Below are 13,258 nucleotides of genomic sequence, written 5' to 3' on the forward strand. Positions count from 1 at the left end.
TTCTGGTTAGGAGAAACCCCAGCCCCTCCACGAGTGAAATGCCCCACACACGCATGCTCTGGTATACTTAAGTGTGGTTCCTACAGATGACCCCTCCCAACAGGCACAGTCCTGGCCGCAGGACTGGGACTCGGCCACACCGTCACTGGCCGCTACCTCCTCAGGGTGGTCCCTACTGTGTAACAGGCGCTCTTGAATCTGCCTGTGGATGTCCAGCTGCAGCCTACACATCTGCTCCTGCAGCTCACTGATCACATTCAGAACCGACTGTAGGAAGGAAAAGAAAGAAGAGAAAAGCGCTCCAGGTCAGACAGCTCTCAGATGCAGAACTCCTTAAGAGAAAAGCACAGAGGTGCATGGGGCAGGGAGGAGGTGGCACCCAGTGGTCACTGTCGACAGCCCTCCACTTTCCTCACCAGAACCAAAAGACATGGCATTTTTCCTCAGGCCTGCCCCATCCAGGTGCCTGTCTGGCAGTTCAAACAAATCCCCAACAGCTCCTTTGTGCCATACTGTTGTGTCAACACCGAGATATGGAGTCTAGAAGAAACCCTTCATCCAAGCAGAAACAATAGCAGATGTGGGTGCACACCGGGGCACACACACAAACACATCCCCTCTCCACATATGCATGATACACATACTGACTCCCCTTACCCAAACACCCAGTGTGTCAGCACGTATGCACAGGCGACATATGGCACACATAACACTTATCCATGACAATATGTACCTAAACTCTGAACTCGGTCAGGCACCAATATGCTATTTCAGTGTCTTCATCTTACATTCCTCCATCTTGTCTACAAGATTATCCCAAGCAACGTTTTCGCAACACTTCAGTGAAATGTGGATTTACCTGGTCTACCACAAGACACATTCCTGGCCAAACTGATAAGGCCAATCTAATGTGACTCACTCCTCGAGGACACCAATCCCCACTACTTTGTCTCCTAGCTTCTTGCAAACCATCATAGAGTTGGCCCCAAACTCAATAGACTAAAATTTATTGAATCTATCACACTTTTGCCATTTTGAAAATCAAGAAGGAAATGGTTCCAGTTTTCTAGAAACATTTGATTTTCCTGATTCCTTAAAGTTAACTTATAGCAAGCACTTTGGGGGACTACTGTCCTAAATTTTTTGTACCTGTCAGAGGCATCCATGGAATCAAGTCCATTTTTTCTTTGTTTTTCTTATTAAGAACATAACTCTGTGTGTGTGGTGTGTGTGTGTGTGTGTGTGTGGCTTTGTGTTGTCCTCAGCATTATCCTTTAGTTTGGGATGTCCCCTTCCTGACACTGGTCATGCAGGTGCACTTTTGTCTTTAGCATATGTCCTTTCTGCCTTTTGTACAAGCCCCTCTGAAAACTACTTCCTTTCAAGACACCTCTAAGCTCTTCCTTTTTATTGGTATTATCTGTGAGATTGCACAGTCAGAATTATATTTAAGTAGTTCAACATTCTTGGGTCTTCCTCTATTTGAGAGTTCCCCATCCATTTTATTTTTAAACTGTCAGAGTTATGACTGACCCAAGTTTACAGTGCATGTCTGTTTATGCCTAGTTTTTTCCATGCTCACCCTTGTGAACATTCAAATAACAACGACCACTTTCTCTCAAGGTACCTATCACTTTTACTTCATAAACCAGTGCCTCCTTTTGCTTCAATATTGGAGCTAGAATGGCAGTTTTCCTAGTTTTGTCTTCTACCCTCTGAGTAGAGGGTAAGCAAGTGAGAAAAACAAACAAGTAAACATTCAAATGCTTCAGAATTCAGCTGGGAGACATTTAGGAGCTAACCAAGTAAGTTGCTGCTCCCCTTCCTCCATCACTGCCCCTTGTGTGTATCAGTCTGGAGACCTGCATCAGGAACACATCTGTTTTCCTCCCTCTGCTCAGCGTGTGGTGTACCCAAAACTTCTGGGCTACTCTGCTTTAATTCTCCTGAGCCATGTGTTGTCACTGTTTTATGGTATGTCTGTCCCCAGGCTTGGCATTTCAACTTAGCTTTATAATTTTTTTTTTTTTTTTTTTTGAGACAGAGTCTCGCTCTGTCTCCCAGGCTGGAGTGCAGTGGCGTGATCTCGGCTCACTGCAACCTCCACCTCCCAGGTTCAAGTGATTCTCATGTCTCGCCTCCCAAGAAGCTGGGACTACAGGCGCACAATACCATGCCTGGCTAATTTTCATATGTTTTAGTAAAGACAGGGTTTCACTATGTTGGCCAGGCTGGTCTCAAACTCCTGACCTCAAGTGATCCACTCTCCTCGGCCTCCCAAAGTACTGGGGTTACAGGTGTGAGCCACTACACCTGGCCTAGCTTCATAATTCTTTATCTCCAGGGCTGGCCCATCTCCTCTCTTAACAGGTCTGTTTCCCTCCCATAAAGCAGACCCTTTTGTAGCTCTATTCCATTCTGGGTCCCACATCATGATGTCTAGGTGGCATTTATGAGGTTATAATTGCTGTCCTGTGTTGTAATCTCAGCTCACTTTGTTTTTTAATCACACTTTGCCAACCATTAAAGTTCTTCTTTATGGTTCTTTTCTGTGTGAAACTACTGAGCACCTCCTGTAATCACAGTTGTTCCCAATTCCATCTTACCTGTTAATCTTGTATATAATTTTACTTAGTCCTTTCTTCTTTTTTCAGGCTCAGTTTAATACTGTCCTGGCACTCTTATGCATTACATTGCTCATGGGAATATAACCTCTATGTTCTAGAGAGGGCAATTTGGAAATATCTGTCAAAATGTCAAGTTCGCGTACTCCTTGACCCATAAACTCCACATCAATATCTTTACATATATACAAGATTATTCACTGCAGCATTATTTGTAATAGCAGAAACTTGGAAACCACCTCAATGTCCACTGAGAGAGGACTGGTTAAATAAATTAGGCTATAGTTGGATGGTAGAACAATATGCAGACATAGATATGAATGAGGAAGTTTTTAAAAACATACTTGGTGTAAAAAGAACTCCAAGACTACTAAATTTAAAAAGAAAGGTCTAGAATAGTGAACATCTGTATAAAAATGAGGGGAAGTGTGTGTGTCTGTGTGTATCCACATGAATGTACTTGTCCACACATAATATAACTCTGGAAGGATACAAACTGATGGCACTGGTTCCTGACTGCTGACTGGAGGATAGGTGTTGAATGAGATCTTTTGCTATATGCCCTTTTGAACTCTTGATTTTTGAATTGTGGGAGTATATTTCCTATATTGATGCAAATGAGTAAAGAAAGAAAATAAAAGCAAGAATAACAAAACTTTCCTCATTAGGCCAGCTCATCTCTGAGCAAACACAATCTTCCCAGATCTTGCTCTGTAGTCCAAGTCCATCATTCTGTTGCCTCAGTTCAGAAATCAGAATCCCTTTCTCCCAAGGTCCTAACCACAAGAAAGAAGGAATGATGGCATCATCGCTTGTGCTATAAGATGTGTCCATTTTCTGCAGGAAATCCTAAAGATTCTTTCCTGTTCTCTTCTTGCTCACACGTACCCCTGATCAGTTGGGCTGACTCCCCTTCCTAGCATATCTGGGGTCCTTGCTCCCTTCTTAACAGGCTGTTCTGGTAACTACTCACAGAACCCTCCAGTTACCACAGTGGGGTCCAGCTGCAGGTTGCCGGCACCCCCACAGCATGGGGAAGCCAGATTCCTTTCTCAGAGAAGACCCATCTGAGCAACACGCCTATGCAATGCTTTGATCTGTGTCCACACACAGGTTTCCCTTTACCTCTGGATCTCTTTCTTTCATGCTCCATCTCCTTATTGTGGTATTTACTTTCCATGTCAATCATTCTTCCATAGTCCTGCTTTTCAGGAGTACATCTAATTTATCCAGTCTTCAGTACCCTCATATGACACTGAACCATTGCAAAAGGCTGATGAGAAAAGGTAAAAAGGAAACCTAGTATTCATCCAAATCTCATTTGGGCCACTACTCATTCCTGAGCAAGGCTGGCCATCAAGGAACCTGTGCCTGCAAGTCCTCAAGTCTTACAGAATGACTGTCAGTAATCATTTCCACAACTTAAACAGCAAGATGCTGGCTTGAGCTATGATCAGAATCAGAGCAGAAGGAGCAGTCTGCAATGCTCTTGCCACCAGCATTCTTTTCTTTTCATTAAAACATAAAACAGAATTTGAGGATAAAGCCTGAGCTAAGCTGAGGAGGTTTATTTCAGATCTGGCTACCTCATACCTAAGGGGGGAAAAAAAAAAAAAGAATCCTGCCTGTTCCAACCCATACACAATGAGCCCTTAAGCTAAATACATTCACCGGAAAAAAACAGCTGCAGTACAGTATGGAAAGCAGCATTCCCTTTATTCATGCAATTACAACATCTGATGACCTCAGCTAGCAAAATGTCTCACTCAAAATAAACATCTCCATGCACATGACAATAGTGCAGCTTAAGCAGCACCCTGTGGTTTTAAACCCCTGGTGCTCCAGATACTCACAAATAGAGGTAGAAGTTCTGTGCATACCAGCAAAGATTATGTGCAATTACAAGAATGAGGAATTTGTTTCAGATCATGTGGCTGCTCACTGATTATCACAGGTTTGCACAGCCTGCAGAATTCCTCCACGTGGAAACCTAATATTTGTACTAGCAACTGGAAAGGGCTGTTATCTGGTAGAATTGAGGCCAGACACTCAGAGTCTACGTTGCCTTATGCATGAACAGACCAATGAAAAACAAAAACAAGAAATTCAGATTTAAAAATAATCCTTCAGAAAAGAAAGAAAAAAGCAAACAGCAAGATGACTGTGTTAGTGCTTCTTATCCCAGAAGCAGGAGCTCTCCTTCCTTTCTGATGTCCCTTTAAAAGGACTGCATTATCCCAGCTTGGTGCTAACTCTGCATACTTCCACAGATGGGCTGACTTTAATACTCACACCCCCCACCCCTCATGCACGGATCCCAGAGGTGACTGGTGTAGAACCAGGTATATGACCCAAATTGACCCAATGAAATGCACTCCTGGGGCTTTTGCTGGAATCTTTGAGAAAGCACCTCTTTGACTGCAGAAGTTGCCTGGCTGGTAGGATATCATTCTGGAGCTACCAATGGCTATCTGTGTCACCACTTGGGGAGAGTCTTCTTGAGAACAAGGCTAAAACAGAACCAAGTGATACAACTGAGACTAATTTCTAGTGACACTGTGAGATTACCTGGATCTAGTCATACTGCATTTTTTAAACCCTAGACTTTTCAAGTTATGTGACATAGGTCTCTCTCCTCCCTTTTTTTCTTGATTTTGAGTTGAGTGTCTGCCACTTTAAGCCTTCTCACAGAGTTTATGGAATTCTGCCCCCGAAGTCCTAATGTGTGTTCACATACAATCATGCATGTTGAAACATTGGTAAAATAACTTTAAACCAGAAGAAAATTCAGTTACTTCTCCCTGAACATTTAATTCAACTAACACTTCACACAGATTAGCTTTCAGGCTGTGTAAACTTTGCAATATGTAAATAACGTATCTATGTCTACATTTTCATTTCCAACATGCTTAACAATACTATCAGTAAGTGATCAATAAAAGCTAACTATTACTATGCTAAGAGTTCCACATACATTGTCTCATTCACTCCTCAGAATAACCAAAGAAATTGGAAGTATTACTACCTCCATCTTACAGAAGAAGAAACGGGTTTGGGAGGTTAAATTACTTGCCCCAGATCACAAAGCCACTGAGCTCAGTTTAAAGCCAGGAGATCTGATTCATCAGCCTGGACTCTTAATCAATACAAGCTACTGTTCTCAGCTTATTGGGGATATCTTCTTTTGGCAACTGTACTTCTAATTAATGAACATGTTCTCAAAAGCAATGCAAGGAATATGCTCGCACATTAGAAATATTCTAATCACCAGTGTGTTTACTCAGCAAACATGGCAGGTTTCAGTATGCACTAATGCTGGCACTTATCAGAAGGGAACAATATCTGTCTTTGGCCTAAATGTAGGAAGGAGATGAAGACATACCAGGTACTGACAAAATGCCAAATACTATGACAGGTACTTAACTTTCATGATTTTATTTGGACTTTACCACACAGTTATCCGCTAACAAGTAGTTAGGTCAGTAAATGAGCAAGGTGTTTCTAAACCTAAAACCTATCTTCTTTCATATCTCTCATTGTTGGTGTGAATACAAGAACTTAAAGGTAGAGGCACAAGAAGAAGGTTATCTAAGGTTAAAACAGGCTGCCTGCTCTCAAAGGAGTCTGAGTCTAAAATTCTGTAAACATTTATTTAAAAAAGTCTGGCATGTTCCAGCCAATGGCATACAAAGACTGAAAAACAAAATTAGGAAAACATTCTCTACGAGAAGGCCTTCAGATGGCCACTCCATAAGACCCATCAGGAGAAAAGAAACACATAACCTGAGGTTCCACCTGGGTCAGGGAAATGCACGTCAAGAAATGTTTCCAGACTCCTTGGATCTAGTGACAATGGGCTGTTGGGAGGCCAACTTCATTATGGTACGTCGTCATTTCCTTGGTTCTCACAGAAGACATCTTGTGTCCCTCCATATTTTGTCTTATTCTTCCCCAACTATTGCTTCTCTTTCCATCCTTGTCAGCAGTTTGAGGGCAGATAAAGCCTTAGAGCCAAAACTGGGTGGTTTGGATATTGCTGAAATTTGCAGCCACAGCAAAACTTGATAACTTGGTATTAACAGATCACTGCATCTCTAGTGTATAGATATTTCTGGCACCCAATAGCTTCCAGGCTGGGAGTTGACAAGACAGCCTAAATTCACATTATGACAGCCTTCTCAGGTCTGAGCTTAAGACAGTACAAGTTCACCCTCACCTCTGCTTTTCTCTGCTTCTCCTCCTGCTCTCTCTGCTCCTTCTCCATGCCAACCAGCTTGAGCTTCAGCTCAGACACTTCAGTCATCAGATCAAGCTTCTGGGTCTCAAGAGATGTGCGGCTTAGCAGCTCCTGCAAGCAAAAACAGATCTTGAAATCAGAAACCACCATGGCAATAAGAACAGCTCTGGCTTCATCTACAGCACATAAGGCAATACCTAAATTGTGTGTTCAACAACACAGAATTGAGACTGGTACATATGAGTCACAGGCCTATTATGGATGGGCCTGGGCTGATGCTGGGCTATCAGGAATAGCACACCCCCGATACCACCCACTATGCTTTGATAGACAAGGTGAGCTACATTTCTCAAATATGTTTGCCCATAGAGACCATTATTCATTATTTCCATATCGAGAAAAGCGAATGGATACTTTCAAAGAACCAAATTTATCAATTTTTTTAAAAAACAAAGCAGCAGATATTCTCTATCAAAACAAACAAAAACGCTTAACAATATATTTTTTTCAAAGTCAAAATTTCTAGATCACTTTCTGGGCTCAACCAATGCTCAGCCCAGTCTTCAACATGTTTGAATACAGGACTTCACTGCAATGAACCTAGACAGGAGCTAGAGCACAAAGTAGATGTCCAAAGAGTATTGAATGATTACATATGAATCTTATGTGAGATGGATCTTTCCTGGGCTATTCCAAAATTATAATCTGGCCACTCTGGAATGTAAATAAGATTGTTCTTTCCCAATTGTGAGAACAGACCAGGAAGCTTATTACTAGTCTTGCCATCACTAGAACAGTAGCAGACTATAACCAAATAACCCAGGTCTTTGACGACAAACCTGTCACTAATAAAAACACTTAATAAGCATAAACAAGGTAAAAAATAAAGATGATAGACAAGACACCCACTTAGAAGTAATATGATTATAAAGGACCTCAAAAATCAGGATCATTTCCTAAAGTCCAGGGCAACATATTTTTTCCATTGGCAAAGGACAATGTCCTGTAAGGTCCAAAATCCTGGCACATGGTAGACACTGGCTACACAGGTTGTGGCAAGAATAGACACAGCAACCAGGAATAGCAATGGGCCAAATGAACAGAAGAATATGCAATATCCTGCCATGGTTTGACCATTTTGTATCATCTTGGGCAACCCAAGCTCAGCACAAGAATGGCAATCTCAACACCCTGACTCAGCCACTACGAGGTCACAGATTTGGAACTGTCCTCAGATCATGAATCAAACCACGCAGGACAGAAATTTTTGACTTGGAATACATGATTCCCCAGGCCAACGGCCTGGGAAACAGCCTACCTGGGAACGGCAGGCAACAAACTGTTCATCTGCTAGTCTGAGGGGATGGGTATCTATCTAGAAGTCCAGCAACTCAGCATAATAAGCTCCCCAAGCTCTGGGACTAAGGAGGCCAGCTCTTCCTGGGCCAGCCAGACTGGAAGCTGGCTCACAAGGCAGAGGCAGAGCACTGCAGCCAGAGCACAGGCTACTTGGCCACTAGGAGTCAGCCAGATGAGTGTGTCCAATGCACTGGAGAACTGAAATATTTTGAGTGCCTCTTCTGTACCAGAGACTGCTGGTGCTTTTGTATACATCTTCTTAATAAACCCTCCCAGTGAGTTGGCAGTAAATATTATCCCAATTCTACAGATGAGGAAATAGGCCAAGAGAGAGTATGTAAATCTTTTGGCCAAGGACACAAGCCAATCAGCAGCCAAGTTAGTTTTTCTTTCTTTTTTTTTTTTTTTTTTTGAGATGGAGTTTCACTCTTTTTGCCCAGGCTGGAGTACAATGGCGCGATCTTGGCTCACCACAAGCTCCACCTCCCGGGTTCAAGTGATTCTCCTGCCTCAGCCTCCTGAGTAGCCAGGATTATAGGCGCCCACCACCACACCCAGCTAATTTTGTATTTTTAGTAGAGACTGGCTTTCACCATGTTGGCCAGGCTGGTCTTGAACTCCTGATCTCCAGTAATTCACCCGCCTCAGCCTCCCAAAGTGCTGGGATTATAGGCGTGAACCACCACGCCCGGCCAGCAGAGTTAGTTTTCAAACATAACTCTGTTTGACCCCAGAACTCATTTTAGTCTATTGTATTACACAGTTTCCCAAACAGAGAAAGAAGTCCAAGCATTTTGAGAGACATTTTAAAAAAACACGCTAAAATAGGCAATCAACAAACATTCAGTGAGCCCAGGAAATGTCCACTCAAATTGCCAAGACTTCATTGAGCACATACTACCTATCAGGGCCTAGTGCTAAGGCTATGCAGGCCACAAAGGGCCTTAAGCAGTTCTTCCCTGAGTGTGAGGGCACACACAGTAAGTTCTCTGAGTCTTGAGTACATGAGTACCTTAAGATATAATCATCCCCCACACCACCTATTCTCTTCCCCTTCTTTCCTTTCCCTACCTCCCTCTCTTCCTTTATTACCTCATTCTCTAGTTCTCTATCCTTCTGCCTACCCACCTTGTTCCCAAAATGTTTTTAGGCAGTTTGCAAAATAGATATTTTCAAGTTAAAAAATAAATCATAAAAATTAAAGCAGGTAGGAAAATAAGTTAAAGTCAGAGTTACAGTCAGTAGAAAATCTATGCCATAAACTTCTATAAACAGCTAGAGATAGACTATAATGTACGTGTGAGCCTCCCAGCTGCCAATGCAAAGGGGAAAAGGAACAAGTGCACAGGTCAAGGTCCACAAGAAAATGTCTTTAGACTACTAAGATCTCAGGGAAAAAACATCCTCCATGAGACTTCATTCTTTCATTCAACAAATATGTTTTTAAACAGCTACCAGATGCCAGTGCCTAGACACATGACAGTTACTAATAAAACAAAGCCCCTGTTGAGTACTTGAACATCTTAAGATGATGCTCAGCCTGGGCACAGTGGCTCATGCCTGTAATCCTAGCACTTTGGGAGGCTGAGGTAGGTGGATCATTTGAGCCCCCAGGAGTCTGAAATCTGCCTAGGCAACATAGTGGAACCCTGTCTCTACAAAAAAAAAACAAAAAAACAAAAAACAAATTGGCACCCGTGGTGGCATGGGCCTATAGTCCCAGCTACTTGAGAGGCTGAGGTGGGAGGACTGATTGAACCTGGGAGGTTGAGGCTGCAGTGAGCTGTGATCATGCCATAGTACTCCAGCCTAGGCGACACAGTGAGACCCTTTCTTAAAAAAAAAAAAAAAAAAAAAAAGATATTCACGCAGTTTTGTCTTCTGATCAGCATTCAAAATATTGCTTTGATGTGATTTTTAAAAGTTTCACAATATATCTCTTTTGAAAGCTAAGAGTCTACTCTGCTTCCATCATGGCCAAAATCCCTATTTTAACTACCAGGTTGTGATTGGTCATACCAATGTTCCAGCTGATGAAGACAATATTTTCACTAGTTCCAATAGCCATTCCAATTGGTCATGACAGTGTTTGAATTAGTCACACTAACATTCCAAATAGACATTCACAATTGGACACACTAACATTTTAATTAGAAACCTGGGGTTGTGGCCGGGCGCGGTGGTTCACGCCTGTAATCCCAGCACTTTGGGAGGCCGAGACGGGCGGATCACGAGGTCAGGAGATCGAGACCATCCTGGCTAACATGGTCAAACCCCGTCTCTACTAAAAATACAAAAAAAACTAGCTGGGTATAGTGGCGGGCACCTGTAGTCCCAGCTACTCTGGACGCTGAGGCAGGAAAATGGCGTGAACCCGGGAGGCAGAGCTTGCAGAGAGCCGAGATCATGCCACCGCACTCCAGCCTGGGTGACTGAGCAAGACTCCGTCTCAAAAAAAAAAAAAAAAAAGAAACCTGAGGTTGCTTAATTTCATATAGTTCACTGATAATAGAACATTACTTATTCTCTTCAGCTTATATCTATTAGCATGTGCTTCTACCTTTCATGATCATCTTCCCCTTGTCCCTGTCATAATTACTGTTCTGGTCCCTAAACTCAAAATCAGCCTTCAACAAACGTATCCCAGTCCAGCTCTACTTCCCCATCTCCAGATCCAGCAAGGCCCTTAGCCACTATTATGAACTGTGATCTCTAAAATGTGTGTTTTAATAGGAGTTAACTTATCCTACATCCTCAACTGCTCCTTCTACTTCCAACATAAAGTGAATCTTGTGCTTTCAACAATATTACACATTCTTCCCAGTCATTTCAGATGGAGACCACTCAGCTTCTACCAGCCCAACTTACAGAACACTGTGCTCCCTATATTCCAGGGCTGCTTCCAACCCACTATTTGGCCCCCCGACCATCCACATCTATCCTCCTATTGTAAGGCAGTGCTCTTCACTTATACCACATTCTCCCCAAACCGAAGGAACTAACCCGCTTCCTTCAGGCTTTTTTCTTGATCAACAGATTTTCTACCTACTTTAGGCGCATTCCACCTCCTCAATAGCTTCCACATCCTTGTTATTAATTTTTCCATTCAGCATCCACTCTGGCTTCACATTCTTTGACCTCAGCTCCAATAGGCTTTGCTTTCCATTTCGTTCAGCTTTTCAGCAGCACAGTCACAACTTGGATCTCACGTGTATCCAGAATGTGTTTGCTTTGCTTCTAAAATCTTCAGCTCTGAAATTCTCTCTGGCCACAATCTTCTGACCTTTCATCTGTCCCACTTGCTCACTCAACCTCTAAGTTCTTCTGTGGCCACTAGTTACTTAGTAACTCTATTTTCCTGGTTTATCAACTTCCTTGAAGCAACATTGTTCTCCTTATCCACTCTGTACCTTGAGGTGAGTCATTTCAATTGTATTCATACCTACAGCAGAAAATCCTCATGGGATATCAACCCTGTACCAGGCCTCGTGTGCATTTGTTAGTCTTTTGTCTGATTCCACTCTCCACAGCTTAAAAATTGCTAGTAAAAGTAACTTGATGCCAGTTGGTTTCCATACAAATTTATGCTATCTAATTACAGCTGATCTTCCAATACTGCCTGGCAAAACTTGTGTTTGTCTCTGTCCGATTCCTTTCAGGAACTGTTCCAAGTCTTTTCTGTTCTGCTCAAGCCCTAAACCCCTACCATGTCCCCCTCTTCTCCTCAAATAATCTCTCCTCATATTTGCTGAAAAGATAAAATGCATCTGTTCACTGAATGTAAGTTCTATTTCAAAGTTTCCTAGCATCATCTTTCATTCATATATCTTAAATCCCTGTCTAGAAACAGCAAGCCCATAGTTCCTTTCCAAGGATAAATTGCCACAATTGCACATTGCTATCTTTTCTACAGGCTTCTTTCATCTTTGAAAACTGTTCCCTAGCTCAGAACACTTCCAGGTGCACATAAAAAGTAACCATCAAAGGATATAATGCTTCCAGAATTTGTTCCTGAATTGCCCCTGACTGACCTTCCCATTTCTGGCTATTTCTCAGCCTCCTGACTCTTCATACATCCCCATACAACTTGATAAACCTTACGGTAACTCCCTGGTCAACCAGCAGCCTTTGGCCCTGTTCTCTGAGTTCTGATCCTGTTTCTCCCTCCAGCTGGTAACTCAGAATGGCTCCTGCTCACATGGTCCCAGACTCTCCCTCACTTCTATACTGCCTTTGAGCAAGTTCCTACCAAGCTCTGTGCTACTCTAGGTTAGGGCCATCAATCATCCACTCTGGCAGGCATTTAATCTCTCCCTAACCATCAGCTCCCATTCCTCAGGCTATAAACATGATCAAATTTCTGACATTCTAAAGAAACTTCCGTCTTGACCTTGCACTCAAAGCTACCACCATCAACTCCCATGTCCTCTTGCTGGACAGATGCATATGTGTGTGTGTGTGTGTGTGTGTGTGTGTGTGTGTGTGTGTGTATGGGTGGGTGAGTAGGTTTGTGTGGGGTGTGTATGTGTGTAAGGGTGGGTGAGTAGGTATGGGGTGTGTGTGTGTGTATGTGTAGGTGAGTAGGTATGAGGTGTGTGTGTGTGTGTGTGTATGGGTGGGTGAGTAGGTGTGTGTGGGGTGTGTATGTGTGTATGGGTGGGTGAGTAGGTATGGGGGGTGTGTGTGTGTATGTGTAGGTGAGTAGGTATGAGGTGTGTGTGTGTGTGTGTGTGTGTGTGTGTGTATGGGTGGGTGAGTAGGTGGGTGGGTGTGGGTGCATGTGGGTGTATGTGTGTCACTCCTCAATAAGATTTCTGCCTGCCTGAACCTGGCTTCTGCCTTCACTAACTAGGGCACAGAAATAATCCTGAAACCAATGTACAAACTTTGAGATGCAGCTTGCATTTCTCATATCTTAACTGTCTCGCCCTTCATCCATTCAATGTAAGGTACTCCTAGCCACCCCATCTTCCTTGCTTCAGGTTTTCCTGACCTTTCTTTTTTCTTCTCCATCTCCTTTGCTGGCTGCCTTTATTCT

At 42.9% G+C, this 13,258-nt stretch overlaps 1 protein-coding gene across 48 annotated transcripts in view; it reads right to left on the bottom strand.

Annotated features, from left to right (window-relative positions):
* The window catches only part of PPFIBP2 (PPFIA binding protein 2), a 154,684-nt gene that overhangs the window by 50,390 nt on the left and 91,036 nt on the right, over window positions 1-13,258 (bottom strand). For 26 of the 48 annotated variants that reach the window (XM_077963550.1, XM_077963549.1, XM_015114948.3 and 23 more), the window contains one exon: window positions 6,841-6,972. In XM_077963550.1, coding sequence (XP_077819676.1) covers window positions 6,841-6,972 — 132 coding nt within the window. Of the gene's footprint in view, window positions 1-84; window positions 268-6,840; window positions 6,973-11,269; window positions 12,447-13,258 lie in introns of those variants that run through there. The other 22 variants (XR_013404050.1, XR_003722667.2, XM_077963540.1 and 19 more) reach the window with 4 other exon arrangements.

This window comes from Macaca mulatta, chromosome 14 (assembly GCF_049350105.2).
Source record: "Macaca mulatta isolate MMU2019108-1 chromosome 14, T2T-MMU8v2.0, whole genome shotgun sequence".
Classification (NCBI taxonomy): domain Eukaryota; kingdom Metazoa; phylum Chordata; class Mammalia; order Primates; family Cercopithecidae; genus Macaca; species Macaca mulatta.